The sequence below is a fragment of the Pogonomyrmex barbatus genome, unplaced genomic scaffold (genome assembly GCF_055798465.1).
Source record: "Pogonomyrmex barbatus isolate J1 unplaced genomic scaffold, ASM5579846v1 scaffold11, whole genome shotgun sequence".
NCBI classification, from domain to species: domain Eukaryota; kingdom Metazoa; phylum Arthropoda; class Insecta; order Hymenoptera; family Formicidae; genus Pogonomyrmex; species Pogonomyrmex barbatus.
In genome coordinates, this window is record NW_028297107.1 from 6,714,998 (window position 1) to 6,737,088 (window position 22,091).

At 32.9% G+C, this 22,091-nt stretch overlaps 2 protein-coding genes and 1 long non-coding RNA gene across 4 annotated transcripts; 2 read left to right on the top strand and 1 right to left on the bottom strand.

Annotated features, from left to right (window-relative positions):
* The first annotated feature begins 1,546 nt into the window (after window positions 1–1,546).
* On the top strand, window positions 1,547–5,288 carry LOC105426549 (uncharacterized). 2 transcript variants are annotated; one of them, XM_011637831.3, is made up of 4 exons: window positions 1,547–1,856; window positions 3,773–4,125; window positions 4,281–4,442; window positions 4,516–5,288. In XM_011637831.3, exons 2-4 carry the CDS (start codon window positions 3,925–3,927, stop codon window positions 4,720–4,722), a joined length of 570 nt encoding a protein of 189 aa, XP_011636133.1. In that variant the 5' UTR covers window positions 1,547–1,856; window positions 3,773–3,924; the 3' UTR covers window positions 4,723–5,288. The 2 variants fall into 2 exon arrangements, with proteins under 2 accessions (XP_011636133.1, XP_088926995.1); XM_089070869.1 differs by lacking the exon at window positions 1,547–1,856 and adding an exon at window positions 2,115–2,389.
* Window positions 5,099–11,517, bottom strand: RecQ4 (RecQ4 helicase). Its single transcript, XM_011637833.3, has 7 exons — window positions 11,069–11,517; window positions 7,622–10,738; window positions 7,108–7,395; window positions 6,677–7,012; window positions 6,361–6,523; window positions 5,947–6,266; window positions 5,099–5,849 (listed from the first exon to the last, which is right to left on the bottom strand). The coding sequence occupies exons 1-7, from the start codon at window positions 11,177–11,179 to the stop codon at window positions 5,619–5,621; spliced, it is 4,566 nt and encodes a 1,521-aa protein (XP_011636135.3). The 5' UTR covers window positions 11,180–11,517; the 3' UTR covers window positions 5,099–5,618.
* Window positions 11,518–17,340: 5,823 nt separating this feature from the next.
* On the top strand, window positions 17,341–20,014 carry LOC148937741 (uncharacterized). Its single transcript, XR_016138030.1, has 2 exons — window positions 17,341–18,546; window positions 18,869–20,014. It is a non-coding gene; the product is annotated as an uncharacterized LOC148937741 (long non-coding RNA).
* The last annotated feature ends 2,077 nt before the right edge of the window (window positions 20,015–22,091 follow it).

Sequence of the window (22,091 nt, forward strand, 5' to 3'; positions counted from 1 at the left end):
GACTGATACTAACATGAAAAAATAATCGACTATGATTGGTCAATTTCTTACGGCGCACAAAACGGAACGATAGCTACAGTACACTTCCATTACGTCATAGCATGAGCACTCGGAGTGAATAAAGGAACGCTTTGTCGTACGACATCCAATCACATACAGTAGCTAAAGGAAAATTCAGAAATATGCGTTAAGAAATAATAGAAATAGTACTTGAATGCACTCACATATCATTTTATCCTTGTTTAACATTCGATAAACAACAAGAATAAAATGTATATCTATAGTGTTTTTGAGTTCAGTTCTACACTTTTGAGAGTGCCCGTAGCTAAAATTCCTTGAAAGAGCCGTTTCCTATTGGACATGTAAAAATTCATTATTGTTTATTGGTCGTCTGATTTGAAGCGCGAGAATACTCGTTTGCCGAAAAGTATCGAGAACATATCTGCAATGCTTACTTAAATCGTATCCATCCCCTACCTCGTATCTCGCATGTCATATATCACGTATCGTTTACTGCATGGTGTAATTAGAAAGATGAAGCATTCCTGAGGATGCAGTCTAAACGCGCAGTTTAGATGCGCGGTTTAGAAATTTAGTGGGGAGTCAGCCAATCAGAAATGTGCCTAATGCGAAACCAATGTAGTGGGGGGGTTTGATCATGAATTTGACAAAATATGTTTCAGGGAGTCAATCATATAATTTTACGTGAAATTTTTCACTTTTTACTTTTCATTTTTCACACTTTGACATTTCACGTGAAACTTTTCACATACAGCGATTATGTATGTAGCTTGGTGGAAAGTGAAATCATGAAACATAGTTTCATAGATTTTATAGCTAATGAAAATTATTTTATTGGTACAGTATTATATACATTTTTTAATAATCAATTGTATATGTACTACGTACACTTAATCCTAACGCAGCCCTAATCTTCTCTAATTCCGAAGCATATTTATTAATTCCCTAGATTTCCGTTTTTCCGTCACCAAAGTACATGGCGAAAAAATTCACGTGAAAAATTTCACATTGTTCACAAATTTCACAATTTTCACGTTTGAGAGAGTTACATGATCCCGCAAAATCGTACATGATTATAAGTTCACGTGAAACTTTTCACTTTTCACGTTTCCGCTCTAGGGGAAAAGTTATATGATTGACCCCCAGGTTAGTACAGGTAGATACAGGACAAGTATGTTTATTATTTATTATTTAGTGTATTATTTTTTGGTGTATTTTATTTGTTAGACTATTGTATCCTGCAAAATCTTTTATATCCGTAGCGAAGATTATGGAAGAATTTTTAAAATTCCACATTTAATAAAGAAAGTGGAGTTTTTGATAAATTAACAAATCGTATGATTACGAGGGTCAATTGCAATATTTTTCCTCCAAAAATAATTCATTAAAATTAAAATTAAAATTGAAATTAAAGTTGGCGCTTTGTATTTAGGCACACATCTGATTGGTTAAAATAGCAAGCGACCGCCATTATGCGCAATGCTTCACCTTTCTAATTACATCACTGGTTTACTGTGTCAAAATTTTAGTAGTTTGCGGTCGTTCGATCTGGTTTGATGCGGGGTTGTAAACTTTTGTGGACGCGCGGTACGGTATAAATCACACGGGCGTCGTATCGAGTGGTTGATTAAACGTCACATATCGCGCGAGCCTGCCGGGTTGTAAGCTGGTGTAATAAGTCCCCGGTGTCGCCTTTCAGGCACGAGCGTGTCTGAATTATGGCATCGTTCTATTCGTCACGATTGAGTGGCGAGTGAATTTGCATTACGAAGTAATTTTGCATTCGATGCTGCCTCAAGTGCAAAGGCCACGTTAATTATCATCGAGCTGCCAGCGTGAGTCCAACTCGATTCGTGAATTCTGATTTTATCTCGTTCCTGTTGATATATCTCGCCTTCGATACTTTCTTTAAGAGCATCAATATTATCTTGCTACGCAGTTTATAACAGAAAAGAAAACGTGACGTTTTTATCGTTTTTGGAAAAAATTATGAATTTTAGGATAGTCCATTTGGTGCTTCGAAGCATTTTTTGATTGGTCAATTCATAGAATTCTTTGTTTTGATTGGTTAATCAAACGCTTCGAAGCTTTTGTAGCGTTAAATGGACCGTAGCTTTATTCATATATATTACCTTTGATTCTGAAATTAGTGGATTTGTGTAGATAAGTATAGATAAGTGTTCAATCAGTTTCTACATGTATTTTTTGTATATCTTATACATGTTATTGTTTCTTATTCTAATATCTGCACTTGGAACAATCTTGACCTTTATTCATTCACGTAAAACTTTGTCTATTTTACCTTGTATTATTCCAGATTAAAGATGTCTTTTTGTGTAGTGATCAATAATATATTTGCTATATTTTTGTAAGTAAATATTTTTGTAAGTAAATATGAAACTTATACTGAGAGCAAGAGAGGAGCAAGAGCTTTTTTGCGAGTGATACGAATAAATCTGCTTTCATTCTGTCTGAACTGAATGTACTTCTTGATAACATCGCCTAAAAATAGAATAAAGAATTGTCTGAATTGCTGTTATTAATGGATATTACGATCTGATGAATGTTATAAGATATGATCTCGTGAATGTTATAAGAAACACAAAAAACAGAATTATTAGACAGGTAGAATTTGCAAAATAGATATTGCCCTATTATTTATGCTTCTATCAGTTCATGGCATTCGAGGCATCACATTATCATAATTATTTTGATGATTACTTCACGAAAAAAACGAATGTGTTAAGTTTCTGCATCATTCAAGCATCTCGTTATGAATGTTTTCTTAAAACAAGAATTAATTCCAAGTTTTTATTTTTATCAAATCGAAGAAAGAAAATTTTTATTTAGTCTAATGTAATTAATTTAAAAAAGTACTTAAAAACAGTATTTAAAAAAAATATTTTTATATTTTTTCTTTTTTATTTTATAAGCCTTGTTTTTCTTTTTCGTGGAAAAACAGCGCGACACGGGCGCAAATATGAATGCATTCAAGAAAAGAAAGATTCTCCTTCATATTCTTTAATTGTTAATTTTCTTCATTTTTTGTAATATCAATATTATTTGTTTCAAAATACGGTAAAATATCAGTGATTCTCTTCTTTTTAAAAGAAACAGAAGAGAGAAGAATAAGATGATCGAGTGTATGTTGAAAACGCTATATGTTGAAAACGCGAAGTCATGTGCGGTATAATTGAATATCTTTGTAATATTATTGCGAGCGCATGTAGAAAATGCGGATACACGTGTAACATATGTCCAACGCAAACGATTAACGACGATACTAATAGTTACGAGACTCAGTCGTCGCGCGAATGATTTTATGTAATCCGGCAGAAGAAGTCTCGTAAAAAGAAAGAAAAGACAAATCTTACAACCTGTCGCTCGCAGCCTTGTCGAGCAAAAACATCGTTTGAAACAATAAGAAAGGGAAATCGTTCCTTGACATCGAGGAGGAAATGTGACGTGTTTTCTTAATGAAAACAGCTGGATAACTCATTAGCGGTTACCGCGCTTACATATTCTCTAAAGCATTATTGTACGTTATATATTCTCAATTTCTCATGTACGCAGGAGAGACAGCGACGTAATCATTTAACATACGTACTTCGGAAGCTTTACGGAAGATCTTTGTTTTTAGAGATTTAATATCGGAACGATATATAATATGTATAGTCACGATATCATATGTAAATGCGAATTTTATCTACTAAAAATTAGCTATTGTTAAGTCCAACTATCCTTGTTGCAGACCGTCCGATCTGATTCGGAAAACTCCTCCCTACCAGAGGTATCTTGCAATTAGCATAACGCGTGGACATCCGGGAAGTGTGACCCCGAAGACCCAGTGATCGAATCAGACGACCGAATATCTCTTTTCGAGTCCGATCTTCTTTTTATATCATGTGCGAACGAGGAATCAATATGGATCGAATCTACATAGACGAGGAGACTGGCGAGGATCTGATTTATCCATTCTATGATTATGATATTTGTCATTCGACCGACTCAACAATGATAAATGATGCGGAGACGGGGGAACCAGAAGTCCATCTCGTGAATCATACAACGGTTATGGGTCATCTTAGGAAAGTGCCGTTTCAGGTATGAAAAATATTCGCATCTACCTCTCTTCTAGATTTGATAAGTTGCAAAAATTAATAACCAAAATTAATTTACTTAAATATGTGAAATTAAATGTGTTATAATTTACACCTGCAATGATAAATTAAAATAAGCAAAATTGTCTTCGAACATAGATACCGAAAGAAGTGAAGGAAAAGACCTTGAAAAAACGCTATCAAATGGAGCTGGAGCCAGTTCCAGCGGGTGCTTCTTTTGGTCAGATAAATCCTGTCTGTCTGTTTTTACCGGCAATTATTTACTTCCGCTGGTTTCTCGCTTTGTTGATGATTTTCGAGGTATTATAAATAATGAAATTTCACAAATTTTGTAAAAGTAATTGTCAAAATTGATGTTTTATATTATATTAAGGTTATTCTGCACGTATGGGCACATCACAAGAACAAGACTTTGAAAAATACCAATGTATATTTTCGTTCACCATTCCACGATATTTCTGCAGAGTTTTGCGCTCTCTGTCAAAATGAAACGTGCATGAATCGTGTTGGAAAGATGCATCAAATTCGAATGCATAAATTTCTGCGGCAATGCAATTATATGAAAAGAGTCGTGACATGATTTGAGCGAAGCAAGCATATCTAGCGAGTAATTTATCGGCATCATGGAATTTTACAATAATGGCGATAATCCAATATATTCTAATCGATTATTTTGAAAAATAACTTTGATAAGTTGTTTTGAAAAGTTGTTTTATATAAAATAGCTATTATATATTTTATATACAATAGTTATATATTTAAATGTTACATGTGTTATATATTATATTATATGGCTGTTATATTTGTACCTTTTTTTTTATAAGGATTTGTCGACAAGCAACTAATATCTGTTTTCATGTTTTATACAAGATATAAAAATATTTAACAAAATACGCATATATTGCTAGAAGAAACCTGTATAGTTTCTAGGAATCGAAAATGTAACGTACTAAATGTGAAGGAAAGCATTATGTATTGTTCTTTTTTATATTACAATCTGTAGAGTTTTAACATTAAAATTCCTTTAGATTATAAAATATAAAATAAATTATGTTAAGGTTTCTCTTTCGTTATTTTTTATATTATATATATCGTAAAAAAGAAACAGGAGTCTTAATACTAAATATAATTGCATAAAATGTCTAATGATACTTTACCTTTTTTATTAAAGTCCTTTTATACTTTACTCCAAATGTAAAATAAGTTATGTTTTCTTGTTAAGTGTACATCTTGTTACAAAATTCACTGTTCTAATAAACTTTGATCAATTATATTTTACTATAAACTTTGATCAATATATATAAATATAATTTATTTCAATGAGAATGAAATATCTTTTAAAGAGCAAATCTAAAACTTTTTGTCCATTGATTCATTTCGATGAGAATTAAAACTGAATGTTCAAATTAATACGATAATTAATTAGATTGAATATAACGCATATTAATTCTGTTATTGTTTCGTTAACCGATTCCGTTATCGTAACGCTAGAATTTCTCTGGTCGCGATTTTGCAAATTGTATTAAAATCTACAGCGATATGAATCCTCCAGAAACGGCATCTGCTCCAAATCACCGCGGGATAATTCGGGCTTTGTATTCCATGAAAAATACGGGCTACGGCACGACCAGTGAATTTGGTATCTCTATAACGTATTATCAAATTGCGAACATCGACTGCGATTTGTTGTTCATTTGGCAGTTCATTCTATAAAAAAAATATATTACCAATTATTATTACCAACAGTTTAATGGCTTTTATATCGGGTATTTTTAATTGATTAATTTACGATTAAAGAATATACCTGAAAAATAATGTCGAAATCATTTAAAGAATCTGATTGAAAATATTGTCTGATAATGCCTTTGAGCTCTTCTGACTTTTTCATAATATCATCGTTCAAAACTGAGCAATTCTTGATCGATGATATACTGATTTTATTAAGCGCGGAGGATATGAGTTCGAGCTGCTGCAGACATGAAGATTCTTGACATTGAGTGCGTGCAATCAATGCATCAAGCGCCTCGTCTAGTTCAGAGTCGGTAAGATCACCCGGTGCTTTCACCCGTAAACCAAGTTTATCATACTGTACGGATATAGCCGAACGTTTCATTCTTCCGTCAACTATAAAATTCGTAGTGTTCATAATTGTAATGTAATGAAATACGTCTTAAAGATATCGAAATATCTCTGAAATAAAACATAGTAGAATTCTTACTTCCTGTCGTCCATTCTAAAGTCTTAAGATGACTCTTGACTACGCCGCTATCCCAACCAATAGCTGATGCAACATCGATTACTGGGAATTCTATAACATTACTATCTTCGTGTGAAATCCCATTTTTCATATCTAATGCTATTGCCATTGCGAGCGGTGGAGACTAAAAATAAATCTGTTTTCAATATTCTTTTCCTTTAAAATTTAGAAAAAAGTTTACAAAATATTTATTATTATTATTATTATATTATTATTATATTATTATTATATTAATATAATATTATTATATCTCATTATTATTTCGAAAATCTCTTACATATTGCGCAGCTTGTTTAAGAGCTTGCGATCCTTTGTAACTTGAAACTCGTGCTCGAATGTATACAGATGATAGAACAGTGACAAATCTTTTTGGATGTAATTCGAGATAGCACAATAATGTCGAAATTGTTTCCTGCGTGATGTCAAGAGCTTGAACTGTCTCGTCGATCGAAATAGCTACTTCGTGACCAGGACATCTTCGATTTGAATCCTTCTCGTTAATTTTTGTACAAGAACAAGGAATAAAAATTTTTTGGAGTAGATGTCTAATCGTATGCCTATCGACACCATTCGCGTGTACGTGTCTGCGCAATTCCCATTTATCACTGTTTTGCTGTTTAAAAAATAAGAAATTAGATTAATAAAAGTTTTTGTAAAATATCTGGATATTTTGCGTAATTTTGAATCTTTGTCAATCAGATACGATACCGTAGGATTCAAGAACAAGTGACAATGTGCCGTGATACCGTCTCTTCCAGCACGCCCGACTTCCTGTACGTATCCTTCGAAAGTACCAGGCATATTGTAATGAATGACAGCTCGAATGTCCGATTTATTAATACCCATTCCAAATGCAATAGTAGCAACTACGATTTTAATTTTCCCGTTCATAAATTCTTTTTGCACAATTTTGCGTCTATGAGCCGTCATACCGGCGTGATAAGCTTCCGCTATTGTAGATATTTTTGCGTTTGGTTTTTCAGGATTCCGCGGATCCTATCGGTGAAAACATTTAATATAAATAAGTTTCTCTCTTATTTAAAAACATTATACATAGTATAAAGTATAAATAGAGTATAAAGTATTTTTATACGAACGGGGACAGAAGAAACGGGTGCAAAGAAACTAATTTATTTCATTTTGTACAAAAAGAATCAAGAGTGCTCATTTTTAATGAGCACAATTATTGTTTCAAGGAAGAGTTAAAAAGTCAGTTACTTACTTGCAACGATATTCTTAACAATCCTGCGATTCTCGCACATTCTTCCCTACGAATACAGTAAATTATCACAGAGTTACATTCGTGGAATCTCTTGCTCTTCAATAATGCAATCAAAGCTTGATCCTTATTCTCATCTTTGGACACTGTCAGGATGAGATTTCTTGGCAAGGGAACATCCGATATGACACCAGCCATTCCATCGCATATGTCTAGATGTTTTATTATACTTTCTGCCGTCGTTTTCGTAGCAGTCGCCGTAAGTCCTAACACTGTTTTTACCCCCAACTTCTCCTTAAGTACTCGGCAAACCATCAGATAGGAAGGTCGGAAATTATGCGACCATTGGGAGATACAGTGAGCCTCGTCGATACAAGCAAATGCGATTGGCGGTAATTGTCTGAGGAGAGCGCCGAAACCAGTGGATTTCTCGCCGGCTATCACTGCTTCCGGTGATACCAACAAAATGTTTACTTTGCCATCCTTCACCGATTGCATCACTTGTTCCCTTACTTTCTGTGTTTGACTGGTGTGCAAGCACGCGGCGGATAGAAAAGATGGTACTCGCGTCACTTGGTCGTCCATTAAAGACACTAAAGGTGAAATTACAAGAGTGATACAACGAGAACGTTGAGCATATAAATACGCCGGCAATTGATAACACAAAGACTTTCCGGAACCTGTCGATAGCGTCACCAGGGTAGACTGGCCAGACAGGATCCTCATCACTGCTTTCTCTTGGCCGGCTCTGAAACTTTGATGGCCAAACATATGTAATACATTGAAAACTTCCAAGGGGGTTTCGGCAAGACTACCATCTTCATTTATAGTATATAGCGGATCGATCGCTTTCATCTCAGGTGGTAATAGTTGAGATACCAACTCCTGTGGTACTTTATGTCCAAAAGTTAACGTATCAGTCTTCTTATCAAAATCCACAAAGTCATCATTGAATAATTCCGTCAGGTCTTCTTTTTCATTCCGCGAAGTTTTCGCAACGGAATAAGATGGTCTTTCGGGAAGCCGTTCAATCCTGTGACTATGAGCCACAACAGCGTTTTCATTCGCCATCTTTTCTGCTTCCTCCAGAGTTGGAAAGTGTGACGAATCATCAATTTCTTCCAAAGGTAAAAGAATGTCACCTTTGGAAACTGAGCAGTTTCGAGCAAAATGTCCAAATTCGCCACATTTAAAGCACGTCATACCATTTTTGTCGATTAGGTCAGCTGCATCCAGATTGCTTTCACTAGACGCCAATTCCTTCTTCCTTTGCTTCCATTGATTCCTCTTATGCTTGATTAAGTTGAAACTCTTCTTACCTCGCACGAATACTTTTTTCTTCAGATTTATCCTGATGAAATTGTCATTCATCGTTCCGGCAGCTATTTTTTTCTCTAGTTTCTCCTTTGCAATCAATTTCGTGCTTGCTATCGAGGATATGGGGGTTTCTCTTTTTTCTGTATCGATGCACATATTTTCGGAAAATTGCGTGACGAGATTGCCAGGTCCAGTTGATTTCATCGCGAATCGAGGGATCGTTTGCAACATTTCTACACCATATATCGGAATGTTCTTCTTTCCCGAGTTTGAGCTTTGCTCTTCATCAATCGTCTCAGATTTTTCTTCACTGTCGTTTGTCTTTTCTTTACTTCGTTGACTTGTGGATTTCTTTATGGTACATGTCCGGGCAACTTTTGTCTTTACTCTCGTCTTAATTTTTTTATCTTTCTCTTCCATATAATCAACATGAGAATTGTCAGATGACATTTGTTTTATTTTCCGACGTGATACACGTTGTTTCACTGATTTCTTGTCGGTTTTCGAGTCCTTTCGATTGAGATCTGCTGATTTTGGAATGGTATGCATTACGGATACTGTTGTTTGATCGTTCTCAGTTTTCATTGTAATGTTCGAATCCAAAATAACTGTATTTCTTTCAATTCTAATTGATTTGTTCACTGTATTGGTGCTTTTGTTAACATCGTTAATCAATTTAAATGCATTATCATTGTCAGTTTTGTCCGTATTATATTTATCTCCAGGCAATAAATTAAAAATCTTATTGACATTGGAAGTCAGCTTGAATGTATCGTTATCGATTATATCATTAGATTCAACGGTCATAGAATCGGAATTGATTTCGACACATTGACGCTTCGCGGGATGATCGTCTTCATCGCTTTGTCGTTTCTTTAAATTTCTGATGCGTTTATTTTTGCGTTCTTCTTCGGAATCACTGACGCATATAAAATCTTCCTCGTCAGAGATTTGAAGTGACGAAGTAGAATTTACAGTGGATGCCAAATCCTTAGGAGAATAAATACTAGATTCCATGGACTCTACACCAGAATCGCTGGTGCCTGAGAGTCTCTGAGAGTTGATGATCATTACTTCCATATTACTCTCTTTTGTGCATCGATCCAGCCAACCTTGATTCAAATTGCGACTTACGTCAGTTACATGACCATCGATCAGTTGTTGAACAGTATTAATCGAGCGTGAAATAACAGGTTTATTTCTCTCAAATGTTACTTTTATTGATTCACCAAATATGGGCTTTGTCTCAATAGCTGCTACATCAAAACTATCTTTGCTATCCGAATCCATTCGATCAACACTTGAGCTATTCAAGATATTATTTTCAGACTTATCTTTTATTTTGATTGATGATAATGATTTTCTCGGATTTCGTTTAGTAAAGGTTGAGCTTTCAAACTTATTTCTAGACAATTGGAAAGAAGAAGATCTACCAACTAACAAGGCTTGTTTTTTCTTTGGTTCTTTAGTTTTATTCAAATGATTACCCCAGATTCCTTCAATGTTTAATGTATTTGAATCCTCCTTGATATTGGACTGCTTGAAGGAATCTTCAATTTCCATAGAACATTTGCTATTATGAGGATTTATATTTTCGGTATCTTTTATAACTTTTTCTGGACTTGGATTTTTGTCTTGTTTTTGATTATTTATTAACTTCTGTGGTGATTTGTTAGAGATATTGTCTTGCATATCATCACAAAAAGTAATATCTGTAAGAGTTTCCTCTAGAGCACGTGTTTTCAATTTCCAATATATCTTATATGCCTCCTTGATAGATATATCTGCTTCCTTTATGTCATTCTAAATTTATAAAACCATTGAGACATATAATTACAACACAGCAATATATCTATATAATATATGTGATAATATAATACTAATGATTTTCATTGATGATACAATAAACATATGTCAAAACATTTCAGATACGGTATTAAAATTGCAATCATATATACTTCATACATATTTTATATTACTTTCAGTTTAAAAGTAAATGATTACAAAATTCCGAATTTGATCTATTAAATATATAGTTCATATAAACATGAACGTGAAATAAATATCCGATGATTCCATTTAATACAGATTACGATACGAACGTGGACTAACACGAGAAAAGCAAATACGTACCTTATTGGGTCTGCGTCCGTATTTTTCCATAAAATCGCTTTCCCACCGTTTCACACGTACCTTATTCTTCAAATACTTGGTTTTAAAAACGGGATCGTCAAAAAGTTCCATGTTATCAAAGAAATAAAATTTATAGACAAACACTTGTTATTTCGTTTTCGAAGATCAGGCACGCAAATTTGAGGTTAGGCCTTTTAATCTGCCTTCAAAGCTCTCCCGCGTAAACGCTTGGCAATACTCAGCGAATGAGCGCGGAGTTAGGTTCAATAATCGAATGTATCATTTATCCTTGTTGTTTCGAATGTTAAATAAAGATAAAACCTGGGGGTCGATCATGTAACTTTTCCCCTAGGGCGGAAACGTGAAAAATGAAAAGTTTCATGTGAACTTACGATCATGTGCGATTTTGCAAGATCATGTAACTCTCTCAAACATGAAAATGTGAAATTTTTCACGTGAACTTTTTCGTCATGTACCTTGGTGGCGGAAAGACAGAAATCTAGGGAATTAATAAATATGCTTCGGAATTAGAGAAGATTAGGATGAACTGTATTAGGATTAAGTTTATTGGTACAGTATTATATACATCTTTTAATAATCAATTGTATATGTACTATGTACACTTAATCCTAACACAGTTCATCCTAATCTTCTCTAATTCCGAAGCATATTTATTAATTCCCTAGATTTCTGTCTTTCCGCCAAGGTACATGACGAAAAAGTTCACGATATGTATATATATATATATATATATATATATATATATATATGTGTGTGTGTGTGTGTGTATAAAACCTATGAAATTATGTTTCATGATTTCATTTTCCACGCATCCAAGCTACATATATAATCGCTGTACGTGAAAAGTTTCACGTGTAATGTCAAGGTGTGAAAAATGAAAAGTGAAAAATTTTACATAAAGTTACATGATTGACCTCAAGGTGTGAAAAATGAAAAATAAAAAGTGAAAAATGAAAAGTGAAAAATTTCACGTAAACATGATTGACCCCCTGAACGTTATCGATGATATTTCTAAACGCAACCTATCTGAACTTCTGGGATGAATGCACTGAATATTATTTAGGTCTGTTCTACAATGCGTCGCGTGTCGGTGTCGCGGGTTGTGGGCCGTAAGAATGAGCCAATCATAATCAAGTATTTTCCTCACATTCAACTGTGATTGGTGGCAATTCTTGTGATTTGTGGCTTGCGACACCGACACACGACGCATTGTAGAACAGGCCTTAGAGTTCGTATTTATACAAATTTATCTATCTTTTATTAGAGAAATATCTCTAACAACACAAAGCTGACTTTAAGTCGACTCTCAGTCGATTATAACTGTTGGAGCTTAATAACATCTAGAAAATAGACATCTGTAAGTATTGGCCCACAATAGATGATTTAGGCCAATATTCATAATTTTTATATTTAAGATCGTCTTAAGATAACATTTCAACCAATAAGATATCTGTGTGAGTTTATTTAAGCAATCTTAAATATAAGAATTGACTATAAATACCAGCTTCAAGCTTTAAGAAGTAAGAAATTGACCAATTATAATCGAATATGAATAAAATAATTGACTATGATTGATCAATTTCTTACGGCTTAAAGATTAAATACCTATTGTGGATTGAGACTAAGTCGACTTTAAACGATTAAGTGTCGGTCCACAATAAGTCCCTTTAGGACTTCCGCACAAATTTACGTAACCATAGTCGTAAGAAGTAATATAAGAATTAGCCAATGAATGAGTGTATAGATTAATTCAACCAATCATAAAACGTCCGCAGAGAGAGCGAGACTATAATCATTAACCGTAAGAATAAAATATAATTCCACCAATCAAAAATTATTTTTAGATTTAAAATGTATTCCGCAATATACCAGAAAGTTTCACAAAATGCCTCATTGTGTTTTAAATTATATTCTAATATCTTATTAAATTATTATTATAATTTTAAATAAGCAATAGGCTATTATTATAATTTAAAATAAACAATAGGCTAATAAATAAAGTAAATACCTATAAAAATATATTTATCTGTAAGTACAACATATTTATTGAACAAGTAATGTTTCCAATATAATGAAAAAACTTATATATTAATGTCTACACTAACCTATACAATGAAATTGTTAAACATGTAAATATTATTATTTATTATAAAAAAAATATATGGGATAATCCTAATTTTCTTTTAACATCATACAATGGTGTAAATTATTTGTTATTTGGAAAAGAAAACAGCGCAAACGAAGATTCTGGGTGAGATCTATAAATGAAAATCGACCTCAACAAGTAGATTTTGCTGTTTTATTCCAAAAGCTAAAAGATGATACTGATATATTTTTTCAATATACAAGGATGACAGTTGATTGCTTTTATATTTTATTGGAAATGGTATTTCCAAAACTTGAAAAACAAAACTGGAGAGCTTTGCCACTTGTTTCTAACACTGAGGTACATATTTTTTAATCTATTGTATATTTATGAAATATATTTTATACAATTGAATATATCTCGAAAAATTATTTGTAATATTGGTTAATAAAAATATTTATTATCCATAAAATATAAAAATAAAATACTGAAATTAGATATTCAATTATTAATTAATGACTTTTGTTGCTTTAAAAATCAGAAACTTAAAAAAAATAAAATAAAAATATCAAATAAAATTATCATTTTAGATATTTAGTTATTATAGACCAAATACTGTAGCATCGGCATATCGTATTGGAGAATCAACAGCACGTGCTATTATAAAAGAAACAACTGAAGTCATTTCAAATGTTTTACTTCCTAAAATTTTACAGTCGCCATCTGAAACAGATTATAAGTGAGTCACAGGAATTTAGTACAGGATTTCTTGAAAAATGGAATTTTCCAAATTGTCTTGGTTCATTTGATGGCAAACATTGCGTTATTCAAGCTCCTTCACACTCTGGCAATTTATATCACAATAATTATAAAAAAAGTTCAGTATAATATTAATGGCTGCTTGTGATTCTAATTATAAATTCACTTTAGTTGATATTGGTTCGTATGAAAGTCAAAATGATGCAGGTATATTTTATGAACCTGAATTCGGAAAATTATTAAGAACACAAAAATTGAATTTGTTAAGAAATGAAATAAAATTGTCAGGAAGTAATGAATCAACATATTTTTTTATTGGAAATGAAGGCTTTCCTTTATCGAAGAATTTAATGAAATCTTATTCAGGAAAAAATTTAAATGAAAAGAAAAAAATATTCAACTACAGATTATCACGTGTACGAAGAACAATTGAGAATACCTTTGAAATTTTGGTATCTCATTGGAGAGTACTGCGTAAACCTATATGCATGCAACCTAATACTGTTGACAAAATAATCCTGAGTATAGTGTGTCTTCATAACTTTTTAAAAAGTTTTGATGAACAGCAGTCTGAAACATGATAAATTCTATTGTCCTCCCAACTTTATTGATAACGAAAGTAATAATGGAGATGTAATAAATAGTTCTTGGAGAGAAAATGATATGCATATTCAAAGTATTCAAACATACAGTACTCGTCGAACTACAGTGCAGATATTTATGCTTGGTCACGTAAGTATAAATTTTTAAATTATATTTTATCAATTTAATTGCAAGTTTTTTATTATATCAAATATTCAATTAATATAAGTTTAATGTTTGTAATACTATTACTTGATACAGTTGCTGAATGTCAAAATGGATCAAATTAAAAGAAAGATTTTCTAAAGAAAAAAAGAGAAATTTTATATATATATATATATATATATAAACTTTAAAAGTTGAATAATTCACAACCTAATAAAAAAGTTAGAGATACAGAAAAAGAATATAATTATGTCTAGAATAAAAATATATAGAATATATAAAATAAAAATAGTGTGTTATTATTTATAATATTTATATTAACGCATATTAGTAAAAAATATAAATTACAATTATAAAAAAATGAAAGACTTAGATCTATAATTCAATATACATGATGAAAATGAAATATTGACATAATAAAAAAGATACAAGCTTCTGTGTACTCATATTTATTTATTCCATAAATTTATTTTGTATAATAGCTATTTCAGTTTCAAAATACTTACGAATACAATATAAGATTGAATCAATGAAATCCTAAATATCTTCCTACAGACTAATATATTTATTTTACCCGTCACTTTTAAATAACCTGTAATAACAAGTAAAGATTAACAAAAAAATTTTTATGTTTAAATAAATTAATTATAAAAATATATATTTATATATTACTACATTAATATATATTAATATCAAACTTACATTTTATCTTTATATGACTTATTTATCTTTATATAAATCTTTATTTCGTCAAATCCACTGGTTTCTACTAGTTTCTTTATTGATTTTACATATATCATTGGTTAGATGCACTATAGATGTGCTACCCATTATTTGCTCGAGCCCAACATTAATATACAAATTATCTATATATATTGGTAGAAATTTCAGGTTGAAATTTGTCTTATGAATAAGTTTATCGTTATTTCTATTTCCATTAGATTACTTAGACTTAAAGCAATATGTTGATTGGCCTATTGGCTTAAGTTTACGTCTTACTGTTACGATTACGGAAATTTGTGTGCGGCAGCCCTTAAGGCCATTGCACGTGAAAAAATTTTAATTGTAATTGTAAAATTATAAGCAAATTGACCAATCAGAATCAATTAGTCTCCTTACAGCCTAAAAATAATCGATTGTAGTTGATCAATTCGCTTATGACCTTACGATTACTACTAAAATTTTTCCACGTGCAATGGCCTTAAGACAGCGTTGAGTTGAGTTGTCATAACTTATAAAAATACTAGATGGATATGTGTATTATATTTTTTGGTTCTAGTGGAACTAACTGCAATTATCGTAAGCACCTACAATGATCTTTTGAAGACAACTTAAGCTGACTTTAGTCAGCCATTTTAAGATCAGTACTGTGCATGCGTATCTTGCAATGGCGTGAATATTTAAAAAAGTTTTATTTTTTTTTTATGGTGTTTTTCTTTGGACTTGCACTCATGCAGTATTTGCATAAAAACATTTATTTACATTACCTCCATATAAATAATTTTAACATTACTCTTATGGAAATATTGCGCGAATGTAATCTCAAGAGATAACATCTTAAACTAGTACAGATAGTGTTATTAATTAAAAAGTTAGTATATACTTTGAAAAAATATATTTTTAATTAATATTTATAATTTTAATTATATTATATATAAATAATTATAATTATGAATTGATTGATTTTTAAAATACTATAATCTGTAAATAATTTTAATTCCATATTTCATATTCATGTTCAAATCAAAAGAATAATACAACCTATATAATACTTTATATGTTATTATACAAAGAATAATAGCATATTGTAGGATAATTGTGTGAGTTTACTGAAGACGATCTTAAATATAAGAACGGACTATGAATACGGCCTTAGACATCTTGTCGACGAAAGTCGACATGTAAAAAATGTCTGCAAATGTCTGTACAAAGTCGATTTGCAGTCAACTCGGAAGGCTTGACTTGAGAAAGTCGACTTACAGTCGACGTATGGACATGCTGTTAGGGTAGTTGTTTCGAAAGCTTGCATAGTAACCAATTTTGCTTTTATATTTTTATAACAATAATATTGCTTTCTTATCATCCACAATATAACGTTACAAAGACAAAAATATTATAATGCGATAAAGTTATAAAACTTAATATTGTATCATCTTTTCAAATGAACATTTCGATAATTTTTCGGAATTGTTACGATTTACTCGATCGAGAGAAATATTGATAATGAACAATCGCTATATGCAATATTATATGTATGTACAAATCAGCCATTGAATTTTTCGTTACAAAAGTATCGAACTCTCAACATACCTTCTATGATACCCTTGATACAAAAATCGTTCATTGCGAATCACCTGTTGGGACACGGATAAGTACGGGCATTGGCGTGGTGCAGTAGGTGGGGGTGATGGCAAGTACGCGCGACCGTCGCGGTAGCATCGTCGGTGGCGCCGTCGGTGACGCGACGGCGTACTTCAGTTGCAGGCAAGATGGCCGAACGGTGGTGACGGGTCGTGGTATGCACCGCTGGTGGATTCGCGATCACGGCGTAGCGCGGATGGCCTAGCGATGGCCGAGTACAACATCGACATCGGCAAGCTTCCAGAGGACGTGCGGGAGAAGCTCGCCGAATTGGACCTCGAGCTGTCCGAAGGTAGGTGACTATTTTCTTTCGACTTCGCCGACCGCGGCGATTATCCGCCGCCCCTCGCGGCGAACTTGCTTTCCACCGTTTCGTTCTTTCTCTGTCTCTGTCGCTCTCGCTCTCGCTCTCGCTCTCGCTCTCGCTCTTTCGCTCTTTCGCTCTTTCGCTCTTTCGCTCATTCGCTCATTCGCTCATTCCGTTTCTCTCTCGCTCTTCCTGACTCACCCCGTGTTACACCGAGACAGAATCCCCTAGAAGCCCCCGTTTGTTGATAAAATCGATAACACCTTACGGCCGTTGCTTGTCTCTTCATTCTCTATGCAAGAAGTTTAAAACCGTTGTCGATTTCTCAGAAATATTCGGCAATTCATCTTTTGGAAATCTAGGAGGAGCAAACGTCATTTAAATAATGTTAAATCGCTCGTGCCGAAAATGCTGACAGAAAATTGCAAAAATGATATGCAAGGGCTGATGGAAATGAATTTTTAACTTTATTTCGTAATAAATGGTATATTTAATGAATATCTATTGTGCAAAGTGAAGTACTAGCGTTTACATTTCTTGGTTTGCTATTTCTAAAAATCACAATGGCCGTCCATCCCTTTCAGTTAAAAATTTTTTAGGTTTCCGTTATGTTTACAGGCTGATTTTTTTTTTACTATTTTGCTTGCGATCATTATCTCGCAATATGTACGTTGATAATATTGTGCATCGTCACGGTTTGTCTCTTTAAATTAAATGAAGCGGAATCGGTCAGGATTGCCAAATCTGACCATCCATTTTCTTTGTGACATCGATTCTGAACAATTTGCATCCGTATTCGATAAATATTGTGCAATATGTGTATTGTTTATATGCTTTTTTAGACGCGTTTGATTATCTCAAAGTCTTGTCTCGCGTTGATATCTCATGAATTTTTCATCGTGTCATGACGTGTAAAAATTTGCATTGTCTCATGTTACCTTACAAAATTACCAAAATACCAACATTGCAGGTGCACTGAGACTTTTTTCGTTGTAAACAGGCTGTAACTCACTCGCGAGAATGCGATTATTTGCATTCGTAGTTAGGACTGTTATAAGCAAGAAGCGACCGGTTTCTCGAGTCACTTCCCCCCAAATGACAGGTGTTCCTTGGAAAATTTTATTGTTTGTACGTACCGATTCAATGACATAATAGATGGAAGCGTCAATGGATTGGTTAGAAGATATCATGTTTCCTGTAAGTTTTATTATATAAATTATATACAAATTAATTAAACTAAATTGGGACCTTTGAATTATTAGTAGAATGCCAGCTTGGCAACTAGCCATGTATATTGTACATTTCTCTCTCTCTCTCTCTCTATCTATTTATCTATCTATCTATCTATCTATCTATCTATCTATTTTTATCTCAAAACTTTTAACGATTAGAAAAATATTGAATGTCCGAATAGAACGATTCGATGTTTTATTCAATTATATTGAGAATTTACTTTTATATAATTTCTTAAATTTTTCATTCCATAATCATCAATACATGTAATCTTAATATTAAACAGATTCTTGAATTTAAAGATCCACGATAAAGATTTAAAATTTAAAGATTTATGAACGTCAACGTTAACTAATCAAGATCATCACAACTTCATGAGTTGAAGCCGCGTTATTTGTAAAGCAAAGACAAGCTCAACGGTTGAACGAAGAAAATGCAATTTCTTGGTCAACTGCTTGACCAAGCTAGCACGTGGCAAGGGTGTAACGTAAGCGGCTTACGTCGTCCAGCTGTAAATAAGACTTAAATGTCTGCGTCAGCGGCGTCGTGCATCCGCATTAATAAAGAGGAAGAAACGATTCCATCGTGTGCGTCGCAAACGCTCAATTTCGCGTTACACTATCATCTTTATTGTAACGTATTTTTTTTTGATAATATCATTTATTTATATATTATTTATTGATAAGACAACTCTTGACAAAACAGATAAACAATAATTATATAAATGTCTCGAATATAATTTATAACAATATAGAAGAAAAATTATAATTTATTAGCTTTCGAAATTATAGCTTTTTAAGATTGATGATTAAAAGAATTGTACACAAGAAAATGACTGATTTGTTTTGAAAGCATAATCCACAAATATATACATTAATCATTGCGGATATGAAATGTTAGATAAGTGAAAACATGAAAATGCATACATTCTTGATATTTAAAATATTTTATTTAAAAATTAAATAATTAAACTCTTTAACTCAAAGTTTTTAAATCAAACATAAATATTGACGATTATATTTTCTCTAATTTAATGAATATTTTTATTCATCATAGAAATATATTCTTGAAAATGAATGTCTTTTTCATGAATATGTTTATCAGTAAATCAGATCACATAGTATAATTTAATAAGTTTTGTTTTTGTTGTGGTATTTAACTGGATGTTTAAGCGCGATGCATCATTAGTTGTCGATACAGAAATATGAGCTGCAATTCATCTAATAACATAATAGAAAGCTATCTTAGCTTACAATTTCATAATTATTATGTTATTAGGTAATATTTATTAGATGCAATTTATCTCAATGATGTATGCAAAAATAATTGATGTTGTTTAAGATCATTGTTAATTTTATACAAACGTATCCTCTGAACTTAATAGAAGCATCATTTATATTAATAATTTTTATAAATACAATTGAATTGCATATTGTCGTATATTTTTCCTTTCCTTGTTTTTACCTATTTTCTTTTGTGCTGTTGTGCCGTTACTTCATATTCATGTAATCTAGGGGAGTTGTATCAACGTTTATAAAACTTGTCGTTTTTTCTATTCTATTTTATTACTACTTTACTTTGAAATGTTAGTTTGATTTAAGATCGGCACAAGACTCTGTGCAATGCATTGAAATGGTGACAAATACTCGATTAATTTTTTGATTATTTTTTCTCAAACATTCTGTCCCCTGGGACGAATAGTGAAGAATGGGAAAACAAAGTTGATTAGCTGCGACTTTGTCGCACGCAATGCAGGTGCAGCTACAGCATCACTGGGCCGCTCCTTCATGGATCGTTTGTAAGATCAAGGTCGTCGGTTTCGTGGGTAAACGTCCTCGAGTCGCCTTGAGAGCCGGTATGCTTTCGTAGACACTCCTCACGCTTATCGGCCATTATAGTGTCCCTCCTCCGCATCGTTCTGACAATATATCTATATATGGTTTAATTATTCACGCTGCTACATTCGGCACCTAGATTCGGTCACATCGAATAGGGACTTGTGGTACTGACTAGAATTCTAGTCGTTTCGAGAATCATATCCTAGATAAAAAGAAACATCTCTTTTTCACAAATCTTTTTTGAATTATATAATTCGAAATATCGAGAATATAGAAGTGCGGATGTTCGAAGTCAGTATCAATTAAATAATTCAAAGAGAGTATAGTAGTAGTGTTTAAAATATAGCAGTCACGCATCGCGGATATGCATATGGAATATTAATAGTATTTAAAAAGATAACGGTATCAACTTTGATTATTACTCAGATAATTTTCGAGCAATGAAAAAATGTTGATTGTTTTGATTATATATGATGATATTGTAGTGTCTCGCGATCAGATTTAAAATATTATTTGATTAGTAAAATTATGTTATTTATAATCGATCGCGTTCTTTATACATAATGTTGTATCGTAAAATGTAAAATCTATACTTCCAGAGGATAAATAAGGCAAGAAAGTTTGAAACGTATTGCTGTGCAACTATTTCGTACCACCCACTCGTTCGTAATAGCGAGACCGAAGCTGAAGCATTTGACTTCACAAGACGATTGAGCGTAGGCGTGTCTCGAATCTTATTCATGGATCGTGGAAAGGGTCACGTACACAAGAGTATATTGATATCGAAGAGCATTCGATTCATGAGTACACGCTTTTTCTCCGAATAAGATAATATCAAACAGTTATCCTTATCCTATTCTTATTTCGTGTTGATTCTATTTCAGATGCATTCGCTTTGTCAGCAAACTCTGCGAAACACGTCAAGTGATTATAGCTATTAAATGCGCAAGAGAATTTCATCATACAAAACTAGGATTCATGGAAGTGAAACGTAATAGAATCAGAGAGATTAGCAGAATCGATGAATCGCGCAAGAAACAGGAAAGATAATTATAATTTAACAAAAATTTTATATATATATATATATATATATATATATATAAAATTTTATTTTATATATTTATATAAAATTTATTTATAAAATTTTATTTTTTTATATATATATTAATGTGCGCACGCTATATCGCTCGGCTTTTACAATCTTGCAAAGGGCCAAAACTCCGGTCGACCCTCGTAATCCCACCTTAAGAATCTTTCTTGCGTGTGGAAAGGGGCAGGGCACGCGGAGAGTTGAAGTCTCGAATGCCGGTAGAGCTCGAGCGGGGCGCGAGCGAGAAGCCGTATCGGTGCGGCAAAGAGTACTAAGCGAGATAAATCGAGGGAGAGTGGGATGCTGCGAGTAAAGAAGGCAGGCGAGAGTGGACGGACGGCATGCCACCACCACTCCCATATTCTTCTCTCTTTCTCGCTTTTTCTTCTTCGCTCCCTCGCTCGCTCTTCTTGCACGTTCAATCCTCTCACCTACTCTTCCGTCTGGCGACTTTTACACGCGCGAGCCGGCTTCCCACCCGTAGGCTTCTGTCTCATTTTATCTCTCTCTTTCTCCTTCTCTCGGAGCTCTCCCCGCATGCGAGAGAATCGCCGTGAGCCGCGGAGACTGCGCAAAATGCC